Here is a 23,462-nt window from a genome sequence, read left to right as displayed (position 1 = left end):
GTATTTAAAATAGAATCCGTAATTTATTTTTAATTTTTAAAAGATTTTATTTATTTTTTTGAGAAAGAGAGAGCACATGAGTGAGCAGGAGAAGGGGGCAGGGGTGCTGGGGTATACATGGAGAGGGAGAAGCAGACTCCTCGCTGAGCAGGGAGCTGGGTGTGGGCTCCATCTCAGGACCCTGGCATCACAACCTGAACCAAAGGCTGTCTCTTAACCAAATGAGTCACCCCGGTGCCCCAAGTAGAATCAGTTTTCAAGTGGTTCCTGGCGGTCAACTATCCTGATGTCCACTGAAGTCAATAATAATACATAGTGAAGGCAGAATGAGCATCGACAATTCAAAAGCTGAAACACACTTCATGGCATCCCATCTATTGGCTGGAGTTTAGTATCATTTCCATAAGGAGCTATATATCAAAATGTATGTGTTGCTCATCTCTACCTGCCTAAAATTGATAACCCATGGTGAGTCGTAGGATCCACAACCAAAGACTTTTCCTACTGCAATGACAGAGAGAGAGAAGAGAAAGAGAGGGAACTAGCAAAAGAGAAATAAGGTGTGATTGAACCACAAAGTAAGTGAAAAAAAATAATGCACTTTGGTTGCACATGGATGCTTATGGCAGATGTATTCAGATCAACAATTCTTGGAAGCAACTACGATGTCCCCCAGTAGGGGAATAAATAAACTATTGTACATCTGGAGAATGGAATATTATTTAGCACTAAAAAGAACTGAGCTAGTTGAGGTGCCTGGGTGGCACAGCGGTTAAGCATCTGCCTTCGGCTCGGGGCATGATCCCGGCGTTATGGGATCGAGCCCCACGTCAGGCTCCTCCGCTATGAGCCTGCTTCTTCCTCTCCCACTCCTCCTGCTTGTGTTCCCTCTCTCGCTGGCTGTCTCTATCTCTGTCGAATAAATAAATAAAATCTTAAAAAAAAAAAAAAGAACTGAGCTAGTAAAGTAAGAAACTATATTCAGCACTCTAAAATGCATATTTCAGAGAGGAAAAAACCAATGCGAAGGGGCTCCCTTTTGTATGATTTCATCTATAGGTCTTCCTTGACTTATCAGGGAGTTATGTCCCAATAAACCCATCAAAAGTTGAAAACATCTTAAGTCATAATGCATGAAATACTCCCAACTTACCAAACTTCATAGCTTAGCTTAGCCTACCTTAACTGTGCTCAAAACACATTATTTAGCCTGGAGTTGGGCAAAGTCATCGAATACAAGGCCTATTTGGTAAGAAAGCACTGAATATCTCATTAACTTATTAAATACTCTACTTCACGTGAAAAACAAAATTGCTATATGGGTACAGAACGGTTCTAAGTGTATTGATCATTGACCCTTGTGATTGCTTGGCTGACTGGGAGCTGCACCTCTCTGCCCCTGCCCAGCATCACAAGAGAGGATTGTACTGCGTATCAGTAGCCCAGGAAAGACCCGAATTCAAAAATTCAAAGTATAGTTTCTATGGCACACGTATCACTTTTATACCACTGTAAAGTTGGAAAAGTACAAGTCAAACCATTGTTAAGATGGTGGCCATTTATACATAGGGCTTTCTAGAAAAGGCAAAACTATGAAAACAGCAAAAGATCAGTCCTTGGATGCCGAGGATTAGGGAGGGGAGGGAGGAAGAGGTGGAGCACAGAGGATTTTAGGGTCGGGAATCTGTTCTGTCTGTCCCTGGATGTTGGAGAGTGTTATCATACATGTCAGAACCCAAAGAAGGTACAACACCAAGGGTGAGCCCTGATGTAAACTGAGTTTTAGGTGATCATGATGTGTCCCTGTAGGCTCATTTGATTGTGACACAGGGAGCACTCTGGAGGGAGAGGTTGTCCCAGCGAGGGGAACAGGGGGTTTATGGGATCTCTGTAGCGTCTGCTCTATTTTGTGGAGAAAGTAATATTGCTCTAAAAAACAAGGTTATTAATCACAAAATACATTGCAGCACAATACCTAAAGAAAGTCATCTTGTAGCTAAAGGAAGAGTCTTCTGAAAAAGATTTTCTAGTGAAAACAGATAATACCTTAGAACCTTACAACTTTAATGGAGGTTCTTTTGCTCATACTTCATAGCACGTAAAATAAGAATTCTTAAGAATCACAGCAATTATGACAGAGGAGGGCCTGGATGGTGGAATGTTATGAAAAGGAAGATAGTTCTACATGAGGTAAATGCGATGCAGGAGGTGTAATCATTCCGGAGGCACTGTGCAAAGAAGCAGGGAGTGCAGGAAAAAATGGTGAGGAAGAAAAAATTAAGTAGAGTTTTTATAACCAAGAGAGATTGGACAAACTGACTTCTCAGCAGCTACTAATAAAGAAACAAAACTATTGCAAGAATTGATCTTACCTTTTGAAAGAACATCACAAAACATTTGTCAGTCTAAAGATTGAAATGGAATGTGCTTAGAATGACCAACTTCGTTACTAGAAGAAAGATCATCTTCATGTGTAGAATGGGAAGATCAATAAATGGAGCAGTATCATGTAATCAGCAACCAGATTAAAAGTCACAAGTTACCAGCACTCCCGGAGTTCTCTTCATACATCCTTAAAATTACTACCTTTGGAAAAGAATCACTATCTTCATCTATAAAACTGATTAAATTTACATAGTGTTTGGTTTTGCAGAAAAACAGTATGGAAATTATACTCTTCAGTGTCTGTTTCCCTGTTATTATGTTTGTGAGATTCATTCTTCATATTTTTCTATTTTCTGATTATTTTCATTGATCTGTAGGATCTCACTGAATGGATAGGTGACAATCCATCCATTCTCTTGTTGATAGACTTGCAGCCATTTCCTTTTTAAGGATATTATGGGTAGATCTGCTTCAAACATTTGAAACATGTCTTTTGGTGAATATATATCATCTATTGTTGCGTTCTTTTTATAAAAGATACACCTAGCTCCTTAGGGCACAAAAAAATTGAAACTAAAAGCATAAAAAATATAGGGTGGTCAAAATGCAGTAGTATTTGAAGAAGCTATATATATATATATTATATATATATATTATATATATATAATATATATGATATATACAAATGATATCTACAAATACTACAAATTTATATCATATATATGATATAAATATATCATATTTGAAAAAGCTATATATATAATATATATACATAAAATTACATATATATTATATATACATATAATTATATATCATATATACACATAGAATTACATATATATTACATATAAAATAGGTTTTAATGCAACAATGATTATCAATTCTTAAAATCATTAAATATTGATAGAATTAACAACACTGAAACATTTACAAATCTGAATGTGTATGCATATAGAAAGATACAGTGATTTATTACAAAATAATAAGCAGCACACTATGGATTATAAAAAACACTACACTTCACAGCTGTTGAGTGAATATGAGTTATTTAAAATAATTCATCCTATCTGATGGCATAAATATATTCTCAAAAAGTGTTAAATTATCTGAACCAATCAGAGTAACTTATTTATGATAATTCATTTGAAGTAGGAAACAATAATAAAAGGGTAACTTTCAATCTCAAATATATGGTAATTTAGAAATGTTTTTAAATAAAAAGTAGTGCAAATAAATTGTAATAGCAATAATAGAATAATTACAAATAAAATTAATAAAATGCTGTTCATCAAAAAAGTATAACAATGCTTAGAGGTAAATCTCCAGCATGTGTAAATACACAAAATACATGATTACATCAACAGGTGATTTGTTACCACCTAATCGTGACTACTTGATGTTAGGCAAGTACTGGGTGTTGAATGTCAGTGTTGGTTCATGAAACTCTACACCTGAAACTAACATTACCCTGAATGTTAACTAACTGGAATTTAAATAAAAAAATTGAAACAAACAAACAAAAATTAATAAATAAACAGAAAAAAATAAATTCTACACCTGAAGCTAATTACACTGTGTGCTAAGTAACTGGAATTTAAATAAAAACTTGAAAAAAACCCTAATTGTAATCCTCAAATTATTACCTGTAAATATTTTAGAACAAACAACATATTGAATTGTAAAATACTAAAATGTTTTCCTTCAGAATCAGGAAGAGGAATTGACACTAAGTATCACCAGTTCATATTAACATTATTCAATATTATACTGAAGGTACTAACCAATTCATAGGGCAAACAAACCAAAGAGGAAAGTAATAAGGACTGATCAAAAATGAATAGAATACTATTTCTGAGGACCCTACAGAATGTATGAGTCATAAATGCATACTTTGAACTCTATGATAAATTTAAAAAGACTGACAATGCCAATTTTTGGTGACATTGTGGGGAAACTCTCAATCATTGCTGGTGGGAATGTAACACAGCATCACCACTTTTGAAAACACACTGGCAGTTTCTTAAAATGCTACCATACACTTAACATATAACTCAGCAAACACTCTTAGGTATCCACCCAAGAGAAATGATAATCTGTGTCCACACGAAGGCTGGTCCGTGAATGTTCACAGTAGCATCATTCACTCTGGCCCTTACATGGACACAATTCAAATGTCCATCAGCTAGGGAATAAGCATACAAGATGTGGTAGAGTCGTACTGTGCAATACTATTCTTACTAAAGAGGAACAAACTACCAATAATACAATGTGATAAACCTCTCAAACAGTCTGGTAAAGGAAGAAGATAATATTGTCTTTGAAAAGTATTGTTTTTAAAAAGTCTGTTTCTCTCCTGGTTATGTTATGTGGTTTCACAAATGAATCAAGGGAAAAACAGATGTGTCCTCGAGATTCCCTAGATCTCTGACCAAAGCTCTGCGGATTCCTTTATGTCCCCGCAGTAGCTGTCAGTGTGTGTAAAACTGGATCCTCAGATCCATCCCAAACCCAGAAATGGCAATTCTCATGGTAAATGTAGTTGTTGCCGCTCACCTCGGCTGAGTTTACCCCCCATTCTTAATCCCATTCCTTCTACTTCTTCCCTTAGTAGCTGTCCAGTCTCTTCAGAGATGATTCTCTGTTTTGCATCTTTGCTAACTTATCGTGTGGGAGCACGTGTCTGCTATGTCACTCCTTCCCACCCAGAAATCTGGCAGTCACATTTTTCTCTGAACTTAAAGGTCTCCTTGTAAAATGTGAGTCCTTAGGCCTGAAGAATGCAGGAAACAGCATTCTAACAGACAATTCTAATTTCATTGTTCACTCCTCAGAAACAGTGGGTAATGGCCCATTGCCCTTGGAAAAAAATCTAACTTTAGGTAAAACAGTAGAATCCAACCTGAGTTGACCAAAGCACACTCTTTTGATCTTAGAGTTCACAATGATGGATGAGACTCAACATCTTTGTCAGGTCAAACATGGCATAGATTCTGAACCTATCATATTTTAATTGTGAGGTTTGGACCAATTGGCTTCAAGTCCATGAGCCTTCTTGAATTTAATTAATCTGCACATTTTGGTTAAGCAATGTCTCAAAGGAGGTTTTACCACAATATATCCATTAGAATGGCCAAACTATGGGACACCATCAATTGGTGAGGATGTGGAAAAGAGGGGCTCTCATCTATTGCTGGTGGGAAAGCCAAATGGTGAAGCCATTTGGGATGACTGTTTGTCACTTTCTTACAAAACTAAACATATTCTTACTATACAATCCAGCAATCTCACTCCTTGGCTTTTGGAATCGAAAGCTTATGTCCACTTAAAAACCTGCACATGGTTATTTAACAGCAGCTGTATTCATAATAGTCCAAACAATTGGAAGCAGCCAAGATGTCCTTCAGTAGGTTAGGTTAGATAAGTTGCAACATCAGACAATGGAGTAAAAATCAATGTCAAGAGAATCAATATTGTCTAGTTCATTTTATGGGTGAAGAAATTTTAATTGATTAATGAATGAGAGATGTACTATCAAATATAAATAAATGAAATATATTTATCCCGAAATTGTTTTTTTGTGTAGATTGAGCCACGTGTTTGTCAAAACAGATTACATAATGAAATGTTACCGAGAAGTAAACTAATTAACAGGGGAAAATGGCTTGAAGAGCTCACATTCATATAATGATGAAATCTTGCTGATAGGAGGAAGAATATCCAGGGAAGTTGTTTGCTACTTCACTGAACATCCCAGTTTCTTTTTCGTTCTCAGTACACAGTTTAAGCAGGAGTTAAAACAAATTGTGGTTTCTCAAAGAGATCTAGCTAGAATTCCCACAGCCTGAATCAGATAAAAGCAGGGGAAAAAGTCCCGTGTTTCCAGTACTTTCTTTGGTCTACATTATTTTTTGACTTTACTTGTCTTCCTTTACCATTATCACTCATTCAATATTTATTGTGCCCCAAACATTAAGCTGCCTTGCAGAAACTATTTTTCACAAGTAGTCAAGTACTTAAATAAAGCCAAGTGTGACTTTATTTAAGAAACAGAAATGCCTCTCAAATAATAAGATGTTCATTTATTTGAGACATCATTCTTTCTGATGGTTTAGAAGCCTACTGGGTGCCATGAGCAACACAAAATGATCCTGAAGTCTACAAGGAAATTTGGAAACTTGGGGTAATCTTTGTCACCACTCAGAGGTTAAATGGTTCTTTGCTTTTATAATCCTATAATAGCTTTATACCATAATTTTATAGCCAACATATTATTATCAACCCTGGTGTATAAAAATGAGCAGATATATCTATATATCTATATATAGATATATATATAGCTTGTAGCATAGTGTGTGGTTAGATTTTTTCTTTCCTCCTCACATTTCTACTCCACTCAGTCTAGGATCTGTCATTCATAGCAGTTAACTATTTTATTTGTTAAGTATTCCTTGCTGAAATCATCTAAAATGTCCTTTGACCTTTGTTTCCATTGCATCAACGTTGACCTTCAGGCATATTTCTCATCTGAAATAACTTTTCTACTACACAAATTCCTAACAGAAATTCATCTGGTCATTTCTCAAGGTATAGATCAAGGGGTTTAACATGGCGTTATCATAGTGTAGAACACTGCAACTGCTTTATCAATAGATAAGGTATTCGCAAGTCTCATGTACACAAATATGCAGGGGAAAAAGTACAGGACAAACACTGTGATGTGGGAGACACAGGTGGAGAGGGCTTTGCGTCTCGCCTCCAAGCTATGATTCCTTAGGGAACGCAGAATGACCACAGAGGAGATGACCAAGGGGAGGAAGTTTAACGGAGAGATGAAACCTCTGTTGGCAGCAACAAAAGGCCCTAGAGTGTTGGTATCAATGAAGGAGATAGGTCGGGAAAAAGTACGTGGGGAACCCCAATAATGGGCTGGCAGTGATAGTGAGCATGGTGAGCACATTTCCTACCACAGTCACAATGTAAATCACCAAAAACAGAAGAGATATGATTTCCTGCATCGTTGGATTCTCTGTGAGCCCCAGTAGAACAAAGTCTGTCACATTGTTCCTATTCTCCATTAGTTCATCTTATGCTTAATTGCATTACCTGAAAAAAAAATCCATTTTGTATAATGTGACCTTGAATTTATTTTGCTTCTTCATCTAGTAAATAATAAATACCTAGATTCTATGAGTTGTGGATTCTCATGAAGTTTTTTGAGGTAGAAAATAAGTTCTTGAAGATTACTTCAGTTACCTCCCGGGTGAAGTTTCTGTTGAGTATCGCTGTGGGGAACTTGATGAACACACAGACAGAGATCGTCTGAGGTGACCAAGCCTAACACGAACTAGTGAGTCGTACACATAGTGGCCGCTAAGTATGAAAAGGGCGGTAGTTTATGATGTAAAGGCTATGAATGCGAGGTTAAGGAATTTTCTCTCTATCCTTAGGAACGGGGAACAATGGCAGAATTTGAGAATATAGATGGAAAAGTGAAGAGGAATATGAAGAAGATATAATACGAATGCAGTTCTACATGTGTCTTGCATGAAGTGGGGTGAGGTTCAGGAAGGGAATGGAAGCCAGAGAAAGAAACCCCAGCTAGGAGTTTCTTTATAATACTTGACAAAGGAGTAACAAGGCATTGATGGTGGGTATGTAAAGAAAGTATACACAAGAGACTATAAAATTGATTCATAATGTTTATTGTCTAAATACAATAATGTTTTAATTGGTATAGATATGTGTGTGTGTGTATATATATATTTATATAACTTATTGCTATATTCACGGAATAGTGGCAAGGGCTCTGTACATAGGACCCCATTGAATACTGATACCCTCCTATGTGCTTGGTGTTATTCCATCCATTTTGAGATGAAGAAAGTGTCTCAGAGACTTAGGTTGATGGTAATAATAACAACAACAATATTTACTAAAATTGAGTGTTTAGTGGCTCTATTTCTGCACATGATTGCTGATTTAATCCCCACCACAGACCTGTAAGATAATTCCCGCTACTGTTTTTATACTTATTTTAATGATTTTTTAATAGAAACATAGAGAAGTTAAAGATCCTGCCAAGATCCAGATGCTAATTAAGGGCAGAACCAAGATTAGTTCAGATTCTACTAGTTCGTGATTCCCTCCAATTTCTTACCCATGCGCTATATTGCTCTACTTAACAACACTGAACTAGTGATCTCTTTTTGATATGATCATAATAATTATAATTGCTTTGTTAACTACTTTGGAGGCAAGTGTATATAACACTATCACATTAGCACACACACACACACACACACACACACACAGAACTTTTACATAGGCAACCATTTCACTGTGAGTACAGACAATTTTAGTTCTCCTACTCTGTAATGTGAGTTTAGCATAATTTCAAGATATAACATCAATATATATAATTCAATTGCTTAGTTTGTACTTGTAACTAAGAAATAGAAATTGGATTTTAAAAATCCCATTTATAATGTCTTAAACCTATAAAGTAATTAAGAAAAATGCAACAAGATATAAGGAAAACATGTACTCTGAAAGTAAAATATTTAAGAGAATATAAACACCTTAATAAGTAGAAAAAAAAATCCTGTGTTCATGGACACATGACTCAGTAGTATTAAGAGGTGAATTCTCGCCAAAGGAATCTCCAGATTCAAGCCTTCTCAAACAAAATTACAGGAACATATTCAGAACTATTCCAAACGGATTTAGAACTCCTATGGAAATACGAGACCCCTAAATTAGGTCCTACAACTTTAAAAAAGGACAAAGTTGGAGAATTTACACAATCTGATTTCCAGCCATGTTACAAAACTGCTGTGTTCAAAATGATGTGGTATTTTCATAAAGCTATCCCAGACGACCAACAAAGCAGCCTAGAGAGCCCAGTAGTAGACCTGCACATACACGGTCAACTAATCTCAGCAAACGTCTGCAGACAATTCAGTGGTGAAAAAATAGTCTTTGTGACAAATGATAGTGGAAATATTGTGCATCTTTATCTACCACACAAACAAACAAACAAAAAAGGCAAAAACCTTTTATCTATATATCACACTGGTACAGATTTATTTAAGAAGGATCTTAGAGCTATATGTGAAATGTCAAACTAAAAAAAACCAACAACAACAACAACAGCAAAAACATTTGGAGTAAAATATAAAAGAAGATCTTCATGACCTTGGATTATAGGAAAAATTTTCTAAATATGTGGAATGAAAATGTCCAAATAGAGGTGTTGGGTGGTGAAGTTGGTTCAGCATGGGACTCTTTGTTTTGGCTCCAGTGGTGATCTCAAGGTCCTGAGGTCAAGCCCTTGCAGGGCTCAGCACTGAGTGCACTCTGTTTGAGACATTCTCTCACTCTGTGCCCTCATCCATGTGATTGTTCTCTCCTTCTCTCTCCCTCTAAAATAAATAAATCAATCTAAACAAAATTCTCCATAAAAAATGATGATTTACACTACACCAAAATTATAACTATGCAGGAGAACTAGTATATAAAGAGGGATGAATTAAACAGCTGAGGATGTGAATGCACCTTGTGTCCTTCTCTAAGGGTTGTCCAAGTGTGTGCACAGGGAGAAGGTGAGAGATATGACCTGCTGTCTCCTGCTGTAGATTGGTACAGGCTAACTCGTGAGCACAGCTTGGTCAACACTGGGCATAACGGTCATGTAGACGAGCTCTAAATCCCTGGGTTATAATGGCTTTTAAGGTGAAGGGCTAGAATCCTTCAATTCCTCAGGGTTATTAAGCATTTAAGGTTCCAAAGGAAGCACTAAACTAGAATAACGCATTTTCTTGCTTCAGTTGCTTACTGGGTGCTTGAGCTAGTAATTTAAACTCTAGAACCTTCTGTGTTTTTATCTACCTAGTAAAGCTAATAATATTTGTGTCAAGATGCATTATGAGCATTGAATAATAGGATGGACTTAGTCTATCCAACAATCTCTGTACATTTTTGTTAATCTATGGCTAAGGTGATTAATCTGAAAGAGATTAAATATTATAAAATTTGATTTCATGAGAAAACTTTACATGCATGGATTGGCGTATGGTAGAGAGAGACTGCCTGGCTTCAGTCCATGCAGGTGAGACTGAGTCTAAACGACCTGTGACTAGTCAGTGAGCAGAGACAGAACCGGATGGGAAACACATTAAAGACTTGGCTGTACTTTGCTTCCTTCCTCTGATTATTCCATATCTTTTTTGTATTTCGTCCCTGCCAACTCACATGATGCTGCTCCTTTTATTGATCTTCCCATTCTACACATGAAGATGATCTTTCTTCTAGTAACGAAGTTGGTCATTCTAAGCACATTCCATTTCAATCTTTAGACTGACAAATGTTTTGTGATGTTCTTTCAAAAGGTAAAATCAATTCTTGCAATAGTTTTGTTTCTTTATTAGTAGCTGCTGAGAAGTTGGTTTGTCCAATCTCTCTTGGTTATAAAAACTCTACTTAATTTTTTCTTCCTCACCATTTTTTCCTGCACTCCCTGCTTCTTTGCACAGTGCCTCCGGAATGATTACACCTCCTGCATCGCATTTACCTCATGTAGAACTATCTTCCTTTTCATAACATTCCACCATCCAGGCCCTTCTCTGTCATAATTGCTGTGATTCTTAAGAATTCTTATTTTACGTGCGATGAAGTATGAGCAAAAGAACCTCCATTAAAGTTGTAAGGTTCTAAGGTATTATCTGTTTTCACTAGAAAATCTTTTTCAGAAGACTCTTCCTTTAGTTACAAGATGACTTTCTTTAGGTATTGTGCTGCAGTGTATTTTGTGATTAATAAACTTTATTTTTTAGGGGTGCCTGGGTGGCTCAGTTGTTAAGTGTCTGCCTTCAGCTCAGGTCATGATCCCCGGGTCCTGGAATCAAGACCCGCATCAGGCTCCCTGCTCAGAGGAAAGCTTACTTCTCCCTCTCCCACTCCCCCGCTTGTGTTCACCCTCTTGCTGTCTCTCTCTCTCTCTGTCAAATAAATAAATGAAACCTTTAAAAATAAATAAATAGACTTTATTTTTTAGAGCAGTTTTACTTTCTCCATAAAATAGAGCAGAAGCTACAGAGATCCCATAAACCCCCTGTCCCCCTCGCTGGGACAACCTCTCCCTCCAGAGTGCTCCCTGTGTCACAATCAAATGAGCCTACAGGGACACATCACGGTCACCTAAAACTCAGTTTACATCAGGGCTCACCCTTGGTGTTGTACCTTCTGTGGGTTCTGACATGTATGATAACACTCTCCAAAATCCAGGGACAGACAGAACAGATTCCCGACCCTAAAATCCTCTGTGCTCCACCTCTTCCTCCCTCCCCTCCCTAATCCTTGGCATCCAAGGACTGATCTTTTGCTGTTTTCATAGTTTTGCCTTTTCTAGAATGTCCTATGTATAAATGACCCCCAACTTAACAATGGTTTGACTTGTACTTTTCCAACTTTACAGTGGTATAAAAGTGATACTTGTACCGTAGAAACTATACTTTGAATTTTGAATTCGAGTCTTTCCTGGGCTACTGATACACAGCACAATCCTCTTGTGATGCTGGGCAGGCGCAGAGAGGTGCAGCTCCCAGTCAGCCAAGCAATCACAAGGATCAACAATCAATACACTTAGAACCATTCTGTACCCATATAGCAATTCTGTTTTTCACGTGAAGTAGAGTATTTAATAAGTTAATGAGATATTCAGTGCTTTCTTACCAAATAGGCCTTGTATTCGATGACTATGCCCAACTCCAGGCTAAATAATGTAAGTGTTCTGAGCACAGTTAAGGTAGGCTAGGCTAAGCTACGAGGTTTGGTAGGTTGGGAGTATTTCATGCATTATGACCTAAGATATTTTCAACTTATGATGGGTTGATTGGGACATAACTCCCTGGTAAGTCAAAGAAGACCTGTATTTGAAATCATAGAAAAGGGAGCCCCTTCACATTGTTTTTTTTTCCTCTCTGAAATATGCATTTAAGTTTGCTACATGTAGTTTCTTACCTTACTAGCTCAGTTCTTTTTAGTGCTGAGTAATAGTCCATTCTCCAGATGTACAATAGTTTATTTATTCCCCTACTGGGGGACATCGTAGTTGCTTCCAAGAATTGCTGATCTGAATACATCTGCTATAAGCATCCATGTGCAACCGAAATGCATTATTTTTTCATTTATTTTGTGGTTAAATCACATCTTATTTATCCTTTGCTAGCGTTCTCTCCCCCCTCCCCCCCGTCTTTGCAGTACAAAAAGTCTTTGGTTGTGAATCCTAGGACTAATCATTTGGTGATCAGTTTTAGGCAGGTAGGGATGAGCAACACATACATTTTAATATCTGGTTCTTTAACTTTATGGGAAATGATACTAAACTCTGGCCAATAGGTGGGATGCCATGAAGTGAGTTTCAGCTTTCTGAATTGTAGATACTCACTCTGCCTTCACTATTTATTATTATTGATTTCAATGGGACACCAGGAGAGTTGACCCCCAGATACCACTTTAAAACAGATTCTACATGGCACACCAGGGTGGCCCAGGTAACAGACTGCCTTTGGCTCAGATCATGATACCAGGGGCCTGGGATAGAGTCTGCATCAGGCTCCCTGCTCAGCAAGGAGTCTGCATCTCCCTCTCCCTCTGCCCCAAACACCACCCCTGACTTGTGCTCATGCTCACTGGCACACTATCTCTCTCTCAAATCAATAAATAAAATCTCTAAAAAAATTAAAATATTGAAAAAACAGAATCCACATTAAATATTTATTTGCACAACTGATTTCTATATGAACTAGAGGATATATATAAATGTTTCTAAGAAATTTAAATTAAATCTTTTAGTTTTATATTATAGCTTTTTTTTAGATTACAACTTCTGAACTATCAAAGGATGTCTGTCATTGTGTGGTCTGGCCTCTATGTCCAATATTTTCATAACAGTGTCATTAAAATATTTTCCTTTATAATTCACGAAATAATGTACATTGGTTTTTTGTTATTGTTGTTGATGTTCTGGTTCAATTGTTTTTCATGAAGTTTCCCCTACCTATTCCATCCTAATACCCCACAGAATTAACTTAGTTTCGAATTAATTTGGTTTGCAAGAATCAGTATGTGCTCAATGTTACTTAAACTTGTAGTCCTATTGCTTCCAACACTCCGAGCCTCAAGGACAGTGATGGTCCACAAACCCCAAGAGATAGTCCCTGCCTTTTTCATTCACATCTCCTTTCTTTTCTTTCTCAGAGTCCCTTATCCCATAAACTTCTTCAAATTAACTCTGTGCTTCTTTGAAAATAGTAAGGGGCACCACACCCTTCTTATGGCTTTTTTCATCTCTGAATTTCTCAAAGTATAGATTAGGGGATTGAACATAGGAGCAATGATGGTATAAAACAGAGCAAATATTTTGTCCTGAGGAAAAGTAGTAGGTGGTCTAAGGTAGATAAAAATTGCAGGCCCAAAACATAAGATGACCACAGTGATATGAGACCAACAGGTGGAGAGGGCTTTGCGTCTTCCCTCAGCTGAGAGATTTCTTAAACTGAACAATATTATCCCATAAGAAACAAATAAGACAATAAAAACTCCTAAGCCAAACATACCTGAAAAGGCAATCACAAGGATACCAGTGATGTAGGTATCAGTACAGGCCACCTTTAGCAAAGGAAAAACATCACAATAGTAGTGATCGATTTCATTAGGACCACAGAAGGGAAAACCAATTGCGGTAGAAAATAGAGGAAAGGCATGGACGGCCCCACCAGCCCAAGCAGCTAGGACTAGGAGATGGCACCTTGTCCTGTTCATGATAATCACATAGTGGAGAGGTTTGCAGATGGCACCATAGCGATCAAAGGCCATGGCGGTAAGAATGAAGATCTCAGTGCCTCCAAAGAAGTGCATTGTAAACACCTGTAACATGCAGTTACTGTAGGAGATGGTTTTTCTTTCTACTAGCAGGTCAGCAATTAACTTGGGTGTAACCGTAGAGGTGTAACAGATGTCTATTAAGGATAAGTGGCTGAGGAAGTAGTACATGGGTTGGTGAAAAAGAGGGCTGCATCGAGTGGAGACAAGGATCAGAAGGTTTCCTGCCAACAGGGCAACGTAACAGAATGAGAAGAGCACAAAGCAAAATATTTGTATGTTCTGGTCATACGAAAGTCCTAGAAGTACGAATTCTGAGATATTTCTCTGGCTTTTCATGTATTTGGTGTTGGTATAAACTTCCAAAGGACTTATGTTTCTGAAAGAAAGAAAACATAATTCTAGGTGAAAATTAACTGTATGAACAGAATAATAATACATATTGAAATAAAGAGTTAAGAATAATTATTCTTGATTTATTTAATTAAGCTGCTTTTCTTTTTGTTCTGTCTTTTATAAATCTATCATGAAATGTGGAAATCACGTGACCAACGCAAATCTCTGATTCTAAGCAGAAGAGATATATTAAGAGAATCTATTTAATTTCTCAAGATTAAAAAGCAACACATTGTTAATGTTAAGACAAAAATTGTTTCTTCCTCAATCTAGAGCTATCTTTCACAGGAGAGATCTGAGAGGGATGTCATGAAAGACAGTATGAGAAAACTGTTTTGATTCCTTCTCTGAGCGGAAAAGAAAGTGCAAGACGATGGGTTAACAGATACCCTGTCTGTTTTTCTGAGTGTTTATGTAGTTGAAGAGGTACGGAATATTTAATATAAAAGTATTCTGTAATTAGCTGATTCCTAAGACATTTGAAATAATTAGCCTTTAGTTTTGCAAAAATGCAAATTCCTCATCAGGATTCCTGCTTGCTTTCTACATGATCCTTGGAATTTCATCTCCAGTAGCCCAAAACTCCAGCCTGTATTCGGAGGAAACTTTCTCTATGATCAGAGCTGTTGGTAAAAGGGAAGAGGGAAAAGTCAGTTGAGGAGATTTACTCTCATCAAAAAATACAGTGATACCGAGGACCCCTCCCATGGAAAAACTGAAGTCACAACTGGGAAATAAAGAACTTCAGGCAACCAGTGGACAAGTGGTTGAAACAGTAGCGACACAGAAAGGGGGAGAAACCTGAGGCATCTCAAATCACCTGACCAGTGTGATCCTTGAGCAAACGGCTTCATCTCTTTAGGCCCCTCTTTCTCCTTTCACAACTAAGATATCATTACAAAATTCAGACTTTTAATGAGGAATACACAAGGAAACATGAAATAGCCAGTGACATGTGTGGTTCAAAACTGTCATCTTTCTTTTACAGTCTTTCCTCTCTGAGTGATTAGTTTAGGACCACAGATTGTCATGTGCACACACACACAATCAATGGAAAAATAAAGGAAATAAAAAAAGAACATTCATAACATGGATTTAGCAAGTATGATCACGGGAAGCTCCATCATCAACCAACTGTTACTGAAACTCTATTAATGTCATTATCAATTGGTTATCTTAGCTTGTTTCTTAATACTTATTACTGGACGAATTTTTTTCTTTTCCTCTACAAAAGGTACTCAAACAATTACCTTATTCTATGGTATTATTGAATACAAATTATGTGTACATTTTGGATGATGCTGTTCATAAAGGAAAGAAGCTCTTACATGTAAATAAAAGTTTCTATCACAATTTCAAACTTTTAGTGTAACAAACTCTTAGTGTAACAGAAAGTAAAAACTCAGTGTAACAGAACGTAGGATGCTATACACTTACCTCTGTTGGCTGAGATGAAACTAGTCTATTTTAGGATGGCAGATGTTTTGAAATATAAGAAAGTTTTTGTTATTGCACATATTCATGCATAAACCGATCTGTTTCTTAATAGGAATATGGAGGAATGCCTGTATTCAAGAGTTGGGGAAACAATAAATTCACTGCCAATATAAATATGTTTTATCTAACTCTACTGTTTTTCTCCCCCAAAATAGAATTTTGCTTATAAATTAGATGACATTAAAACCTAAGTATGCTAAGACATTTTTTATACCAATCAAATTGTCATATGCTGCAAGAGAAGTTATATGCTTTAGAATGAAACTACACAGAATAGATATACAGAACACACACTTAGCCCAGCAGGTGTGCTGGGACGCTTCCCAAACCAAGGTGACAAGGGTAACTCACTAACCATAAGATCTGAGTGGCCGTCTGCTTAGTTTCGGGGCTACATCAGGAAGGATTCCCTCCTCAGATACTCACTCTGCCAGTTTGTCTCTAGTAGCAAAACCTGGAATCAGATGCAGAGAGTTACAAACCCAGAATGAAACACATCCTGATGAATTCTCTGCAAATATTCTGAAAATTTCAACACATCTTAAACTTACTACAGTTTACAACACAAGTGCCCTTGCATATTCACTAAGACTCAGTGATGCAAGAAGCGGGTCTTCATCCATCAGGAAAGCAGCCTGGACATTTTGAAAGCTGATTTAGCTTCTTAATAAAAGCTCAGAAGAAAAATAAGCAAAATGGGTTTTTATATTCCTGCAGAAGCTAACACAAGTATTTAGGTCCTAGGAAACATCCATTTATTTTATGCCTTGACTGACACAATTTGGTTCCTAGGAACAGAATAAAACTTAAGTGGTAATAACAGGAATCAATAGGTCTTTGAAATTTTACGTAACTGTATTCCTAAAGGCATTTCTAGATAGGTCTTGGCCCACATGTTGCAAAGCCACCAACCACAGTAATGTTCTTGGTGCTCTTGGGTATAAGCTTTCGACATTAGCCAAACTGGAAAATAAATTGGCCCTTTTTCCCTGAAGTCCCAAAAAGGCTATGGTCTGACTGCCCTGTGCTCTTGTAACTTTCTGAAGAATAGGAGGGAAATCATAGTCTCTAATAGTATCAGGTTAGCTTTCAGGAAATCTGAGATGAGGTGGGACAAGGAGAACAAAAGACAGCAACCTAGGGTCCGTTTTTGGAAATTATCAAGGTCTTTGGTGTTCAGGGTAGGTAGATAAATAAAATCAATGACTTGTGATGCCATAATTAGAATGACATTATCATTGAAGGATGAGCTGTTGGAAAATGGGAGATGAGAAAAGAATGGAATAAAGACTCTCCCCCATAACTTGGGAGGGAGGAAAACCAAAAATGATATGGAAAAATCAGAGGAAGGAAGCAAAGTACTGCAAAGCCTTTATTTTATAATTTTTATGATTTTTTTAAGTTTAAAAAGTGCAATTTATTCAAGAACTTGAAGAATGTAATCAGTGTATTTGGTTACTTAAAAACAATCGTTTATATATATCATACAGAAGCCTATGCTCAACATTTAGTGTTTTTCAGAGAGGTTGATAAATATTCTGCTTTCATTTTTGTCTCCATAATATAAATGACAATATAATGAATGATATATTGTCGTTTACAGTGGTTTACCCTCACACAGTAATTTAAGGACTTTTTTTTTACTTGAAATTCAACCAGGGTATAGTACATCATTAGTTCTTGATATAATGTTCATGATTCATTAGTTGCATGCAACACCAAGTGCTCATCACATCATGAGCCCCCTTAATGTGTTCGTATCCGGTTCTATCTCTGCTCACTGACTAGTCACAGGTGATTTAGACTCAGTCTCATCTGCAGGCACTGAAGCCAGGCAGTCTCTCTCCACCATGTGCCAATCCATGCATGTAAAGTTTTCTCATGCAAGAAGAGTCCAGAAATCAAATTTTATAATATTTAATCTGTTTCAGAAAATCTACTTAGCCAAAGATTAACAAAACTTTACTGAGAGATTGATGTGTGGATTACGTCCATCCTATTATTCAATGCTCATAATAATGCATTTTGACACAAATGTTATTAGCTTTAGAATGTAGATAAAAACACAGAAGGTTCTAGAGTTTAAATAACTAGCTCAAATACCCAGTAAGCAATTGAAGCGAGAAAATGCTTTATTCTAGTGTAGTGCTTCCTTCAGAACCTTAAATGCTTACTTACCCTGAGGAATTGAAGGATTCTAGCCCTTCACCTTAAAGGTCATTATAACCCAGTGATATGGAGCTTGTCTACTTGACCGTTATGCCCAGTGTTGAGCAAGCTGTGCCCAAGAGCTGGCCTGTACCAATCTGCAGCAGGAGACAGCGGGTCATGTCTTTCCCTTCTCCCTGTGCACACACTTGGACAACCCTTAGGGAAGGATACAAGTTGCATTCACATCCTCAACTGCTTAATTCATCCCTCTTTATATACTAGTTCTGCTGCATAGTTTTAATTTTGGTGAAGTGCAACTCATCATTTTTATGGACAATTATATTTAGATTTATTTATTTATTTTAGAGGGGAAAGAGAGAAAGGGATGGAGAGCATGATTTAGGGGCAGAAAGAGAGGGAGAGAAAGTCTCAAACAGACTCCTTACTGAGTGCTGAGCGCTGCAAGGGAGATCGATCTTAAGACCCTTAGATCACTCCCTAAACCCAAACCAACAGTCTGATGCTTAACCCAACTCGCCATCCAAAGTCCCCTATGTTGAAAATGCTTCTGCTTGGGTTGATCCAGGATTCTGTTACGAAGAAATAGTGTTTGTCACTTTCTTGCACTTCTATTTGGGGATGTTGTTCAGTTACTTTCTGATTATTACTACTGTCACGACCAGCCAGGCACTCGGGAGTCCAATGTACTACTTCCTTTTCCACCTATCCTGATCTAACACCTGCGTCTGCACTTCCATAGCCCCTAGAAAGATTGTGGATGCCCTTTTGAAGAAGATCACTATCTCTTTTATCCTAAAGACCACTGACAGCTAAGTGGCCATCTGTAAGCCCCTGCACTACACAACCATCATGAGTCCACAGATCTGTGATGTGCTGGTGGCTGTGGCCTGGGTGGGGTCCTGTGTGCACTCGTTAGCTCAGATGTTTCTGGCCTTGAGTTTACCTTTCTGTGGTCCCAATGTGAGCGATCACTATTTTTGTGACTTGCAGCCCTTGCTGAAACTTGCCTGTGCAGACACCTCTGTGATCAACCTACTCCTGGTGTCCAAAAGTGGGGCTATTCGCACACTGAGTTTTGTCCTGCTGATGTGCTCCTATGTTATCATCTTCATTCTCTGAACACCACGGTGCTGAAGGGAGGAGAAAAGCCCTCCCCCACATCATTGTGCTCATCCTGTTCCTTGGTCCTTGCATATTTATATACACACACCCTGCAACCGCAACCACCTGCCATGTGGATAAGATGATAGCTGTGTTTTATACACTTGAAACGCCTTTGCTCAACCCTCTGATGACACTCTGAGGAATGCAGAAGTGAAAGTACCATAGGAAATTATGCAGCAAGAAGTGGATTTCAGATGATCAAAGACGAAAGGACGTTTCAAATTTTTCTTCATAGATTGGATTTACCTAGAAGTCCATAAGGAATATCATCTTCTTAATGTGGAGCTAATACAATCCTGTCTTTGGACATGAGCACTACTTCCCTCAGGAAAATAAGCCATAGGAACACACACACTGGTTGGTCTTAAGTCGGTTTTATGTAGAGGAATCGACAGCAAAAGGTACAAACAGGCACATAAGGTCTATAGCCTTAGATGTCCTTCACCATTCTGTCTCTGCCTGTCTTGCCTGCCCAGTCACTTGTGGCTTTGATCTAGTGCTTGCCCTGTCCCTCTTCATGTGGACTCCTGGTGCCCTCTGCTGCTCCGCTGCTCTGTCCCACCTGTGTGTTTGCATCCACAGACTGGAGGCTTTCCCTCCTCCAGTTTCCTTTATTAGGCACTTCCCTGTCATCATTGCTGACCATGAACCTTCAATTTAGTTGTTCTTTCTGACTTGGTAGAAGGTATCAGATTCAAATTATTATAGGAGCTTCATGTTGTAAAGGACGCTATGCCATCTAATAATCTCCCTTCCAATTATTGGGGTCATATTCTGAAATCCATTCTTTTAAGACTTATTTATTTATTTTAGAGAGACAAAGAAAGTGAAAGAGAGACAGACAAACTGGCAGACTGATAGAGATCACATGAGTGGAGCGGGGGAGGTGGGAAAAGGGAAAATCTCAAGCCCTCAAGCCGATTCCCACTGATCATGGAGCCCAAGGTGCGGACTCCAAGTCCCTGAGATCATGACCTGACCTGAAATCAAGTGTCACTCAACTGACTGAGACATCCAGGCACCTCTATATTCTGAAATTTTTGATATGTTTACCTACATCCTTCTAGATCAGAAATGCTACATGGTGAGAAAATTCATGTTTCTGAGGTAGTTCTTTGATATTACGAAGATTTTAGTGGTTGGGTTTATGTGCCTGTTAGAATTCTTTGGTAAAATCTACTTTATGCTCTTATATTGATTCTTTCTAATTTCGGGGGAGTTAGGTTTCTCTTGAATCATACCAATTATAATGATTTTTTATAATAATTATTTATTATGTTATGTTAGTCACCATACAGTGTATCCTTAGTGTTCGATGTAGTATTCCATGATTCATTAGTTGTATATAACATCCAGTGCCCATGCAATATGTGCCCTCCTTAATACCCATCACTAGCCTATCCCAGTCGCCCACTCCCCTCCCCTCTGAAGCCCTCAGTTTGTTTCTCAGAGTCTATAGTCTCTCATGGTTCATTCCCCCTTCTGTTTACCCCCCTTCATTCTTCCCTTCCTTCTCCTACTGATCTTCCTGCTATTTCTTATGTTCCATAAATGAGTAAAACCATATGATAATTGTCTTTCTCTGCTTGACTTATTTCACTTAGCATAATCTCCTCCAGTCCCGTCCATGTTGCTGCAAATGTTGGGTAATCATTCTTTTTGATAGCTGAGTAATATTCCATTGTATATATGGACCACATCTTCTTAATCCATTCGTCTGTGGAAGGGTATCTTGGCTCCTTCCACAATTTAGCTATTGTGGACAATGCTGCTATGAACATTGGGGTGCATATGGCCCTTCTCTTCACTACGTCTTTATCCTTGGGGTAAACACTCAGTAGTGCAATGGCTGGATCTTAGGGTAGCTCTATTTTTAACTTTTTAAGGGACCTCCACACTGTTTTCCAAAGTGGCTGTACCAGCTTGCATTCCCACCAACACTGTAAGAGGGATCTCCTTTCTCCACATCCCCTCCAACATTTGTTGTTTCTTGCCTTGTCAATTTTTGCCATTCTAACTGGTATAAGGTGGTATCTTAGTGTGGTTTTGATTTGAATTTCCCTGATGGCTAATGATGTTGAACATTTTTCATGTGTCTGTTAGCCATTTGTATGTCTTCATTGGAAAAGTGTCTGTTCATATCTTCTGCCCATTTCTTGGTTTGATTATTTGTTTCTCATGTATTGAGTTTGAGAAGCTCTTTGTAGATCTTGGATACCAGTCTTTTATCTGTAGTGTCATTTGCAAATATATTCTCCCATTCTGTGGGCTGCCTCTTAATTTTTTTGACTGTTTACTTGGCTGTGCAGAAGCTTTTTATCTTGATGAAGTCCCACAGGTTCATTTTTTCTTTTGTTTCTCTTGCATTTGGAATGTGTCATGAAAAATGTTGCTGTGGCCGATGTTGTAGAGGTTGCTGCCTATGCTCTTCTCTAGGATTTTGATGGATTCCTGTCTCACATCGAGGTCTTTCATCCATTTGGAGTTTATCTTTGTCTCTGGTGTGAGGGAGTGGTCAAGTTTCGTTCTTTTGCATTTAGCTGTCCAGTTTTCCCAGCACCATTTATTGAAGAGACTGTCTTTTCAATGATTTGTCTGTAATATTAGTTGTCATAAATATAGAAGAGATGACCCAAATTAAGGATGATATATTTATGTGGCAGAAGTAGAGAGTGTAAGCAGTAGGTAACACTGAGTTTTAAAATATTAATTACTAAAACAATAAATGAGATAATCCCAAAGAGATTATTTAGGTTTTGAAACAGAAATATTGATGTCACAAATATGAATCATGAATTTCTTTTCTGGATAAGGAAAAACTGATCATACAAAAATTCAGTGGTTGGCAGAGACTCATGGATAAAGGAGAAGAGGTGAAGAGGTGGAATATGGGGCATTTTTAAGGAAGGGAAACTATTCTGTATGATACTGTAATGGTGGATACATGACATAATGCCTATGTCAAAATCTATAAAACTTGACAACACTAGGAGTGAATTCTAGGGTAAGCTATGGCCTTCAGGAATACCATACCAATATTGGTTCACCAGTGGTAACAAATGACCCCACTGCAGATGTTAGAAAACAGAAATTGTGAGGGGCAGAGTGTATATGGGAAATCACTGTACTTTCTGTGCAATGTTTCTGCAAAGCTAAATCTTTTTAAAAATAAAATCTATTTACAAACATATCCATGAGAATATTACATTCTGCCATTACAGTGTTTATAATATTTTATTGACTTTTTATACAAATTTATTATATAAGTATGTGTTTAAGCCACATATTGATGACCTAAAATCCTTTACGATTTATGCTGGCATGCTATACTAATCTTATTAATGAAAATAAATATTATATTTTTTGTGTGTAACTTTTCAAACATTGAGGTAAAGTGGAAACATGAATTTGAATGCTGTTACATGTCATGGAGAATTTGCAGCAAAAAGTGTTAGCTGCATTTCACAGGATAGTCTTTAATACTCAAGTTGATATGTTTTTCTCTTTTTCTTTCCCGTTTATGTTTCCTTTCTGATAACATGCAACCTTTGTCAACGTTTTCACATCAATAAACACAGAAGTGGATATAATTTTTTAAATAGTTTAAGTCTCAAGTAATATCAAAATATGCTTGGGTTTTCCTATTAAAATAACTACATGTGTCTTAGATTGTGATTGGAGTAATTCTAGAATCTACATCTTCAAATCCTCAGGCAGGATTTTGTCTAATAAAAATGATTGAGAAAGTTTGGCATCTAAAAAGTTCTTGTCACAAGTAAACATTTGTAAGTATGTGTGGTGAAGGATGTTAGCTTGACTCATTGCAGTGACTATTTCTCAACACATTATGTTGCATACAAGAAAATAATATAATTTTTTATACCTCATTTATATCTCAATGAAAAAAAAAGACAACGCTTTCAACTTACTCAACATGAAAGCCTCCAGAATGAGTCTGAAGTCATTTC

General features: G+C 37.4%; 1 protein-coding gene across 1 annotated transcript; it reads right to left on the bottom strand.

Moving 5' to 3' along the window:
* Positions 1 to 13,647: 13,647 nt before the first annotated feature.
* On the bottom strand, positions 13,648 to 14,604 carry LOC103666179 (olfactory receptor 4P4-like). The gene has a single exon (XM_008694204.1). The coding sequence runs from the start codon at positions 14,602 to 14,604 to the stop codon at positions 13,648 to 13,650; it is 957 nt and encodes a 318-aa protein (XP_008692426.1).
* Between the last annotated feature and the right edge of the window lie 8,858 nt (positions 14,605 to 23,462).

The sequence above is a fragment of the Ursus maritimus genome, unplaced genomic scaffold, assembly GCF_017311325.1.
Source record: "Ursus maritimus isolate PB19 unplaced genomic scaffold, ASM1731132v1 scaffold_23, whole genome shotgun sequence".
NCBI classification, from domain to species: domain Eukaryota; kingdom Metazoa; phylum Chordata; class Mammalia; order Carnivora; family Ursidae; genus Ursus; species Ursus maritimus.
Note: the sequence above shows the minus strand (reverse complement) of the source record. Positions and strands in the feature narration are given on the sequence as shown.

Bases quoted from the DNA above. Each gene is read 5' to 3' on its own strand.
- LOC103666179 (XM_008694204.1), bottom strand. From the start codon at position 14,604: ATGAAAAGCCAGAGAAATATCTCAGAATTCGTACTTCTAGGACTTTCG.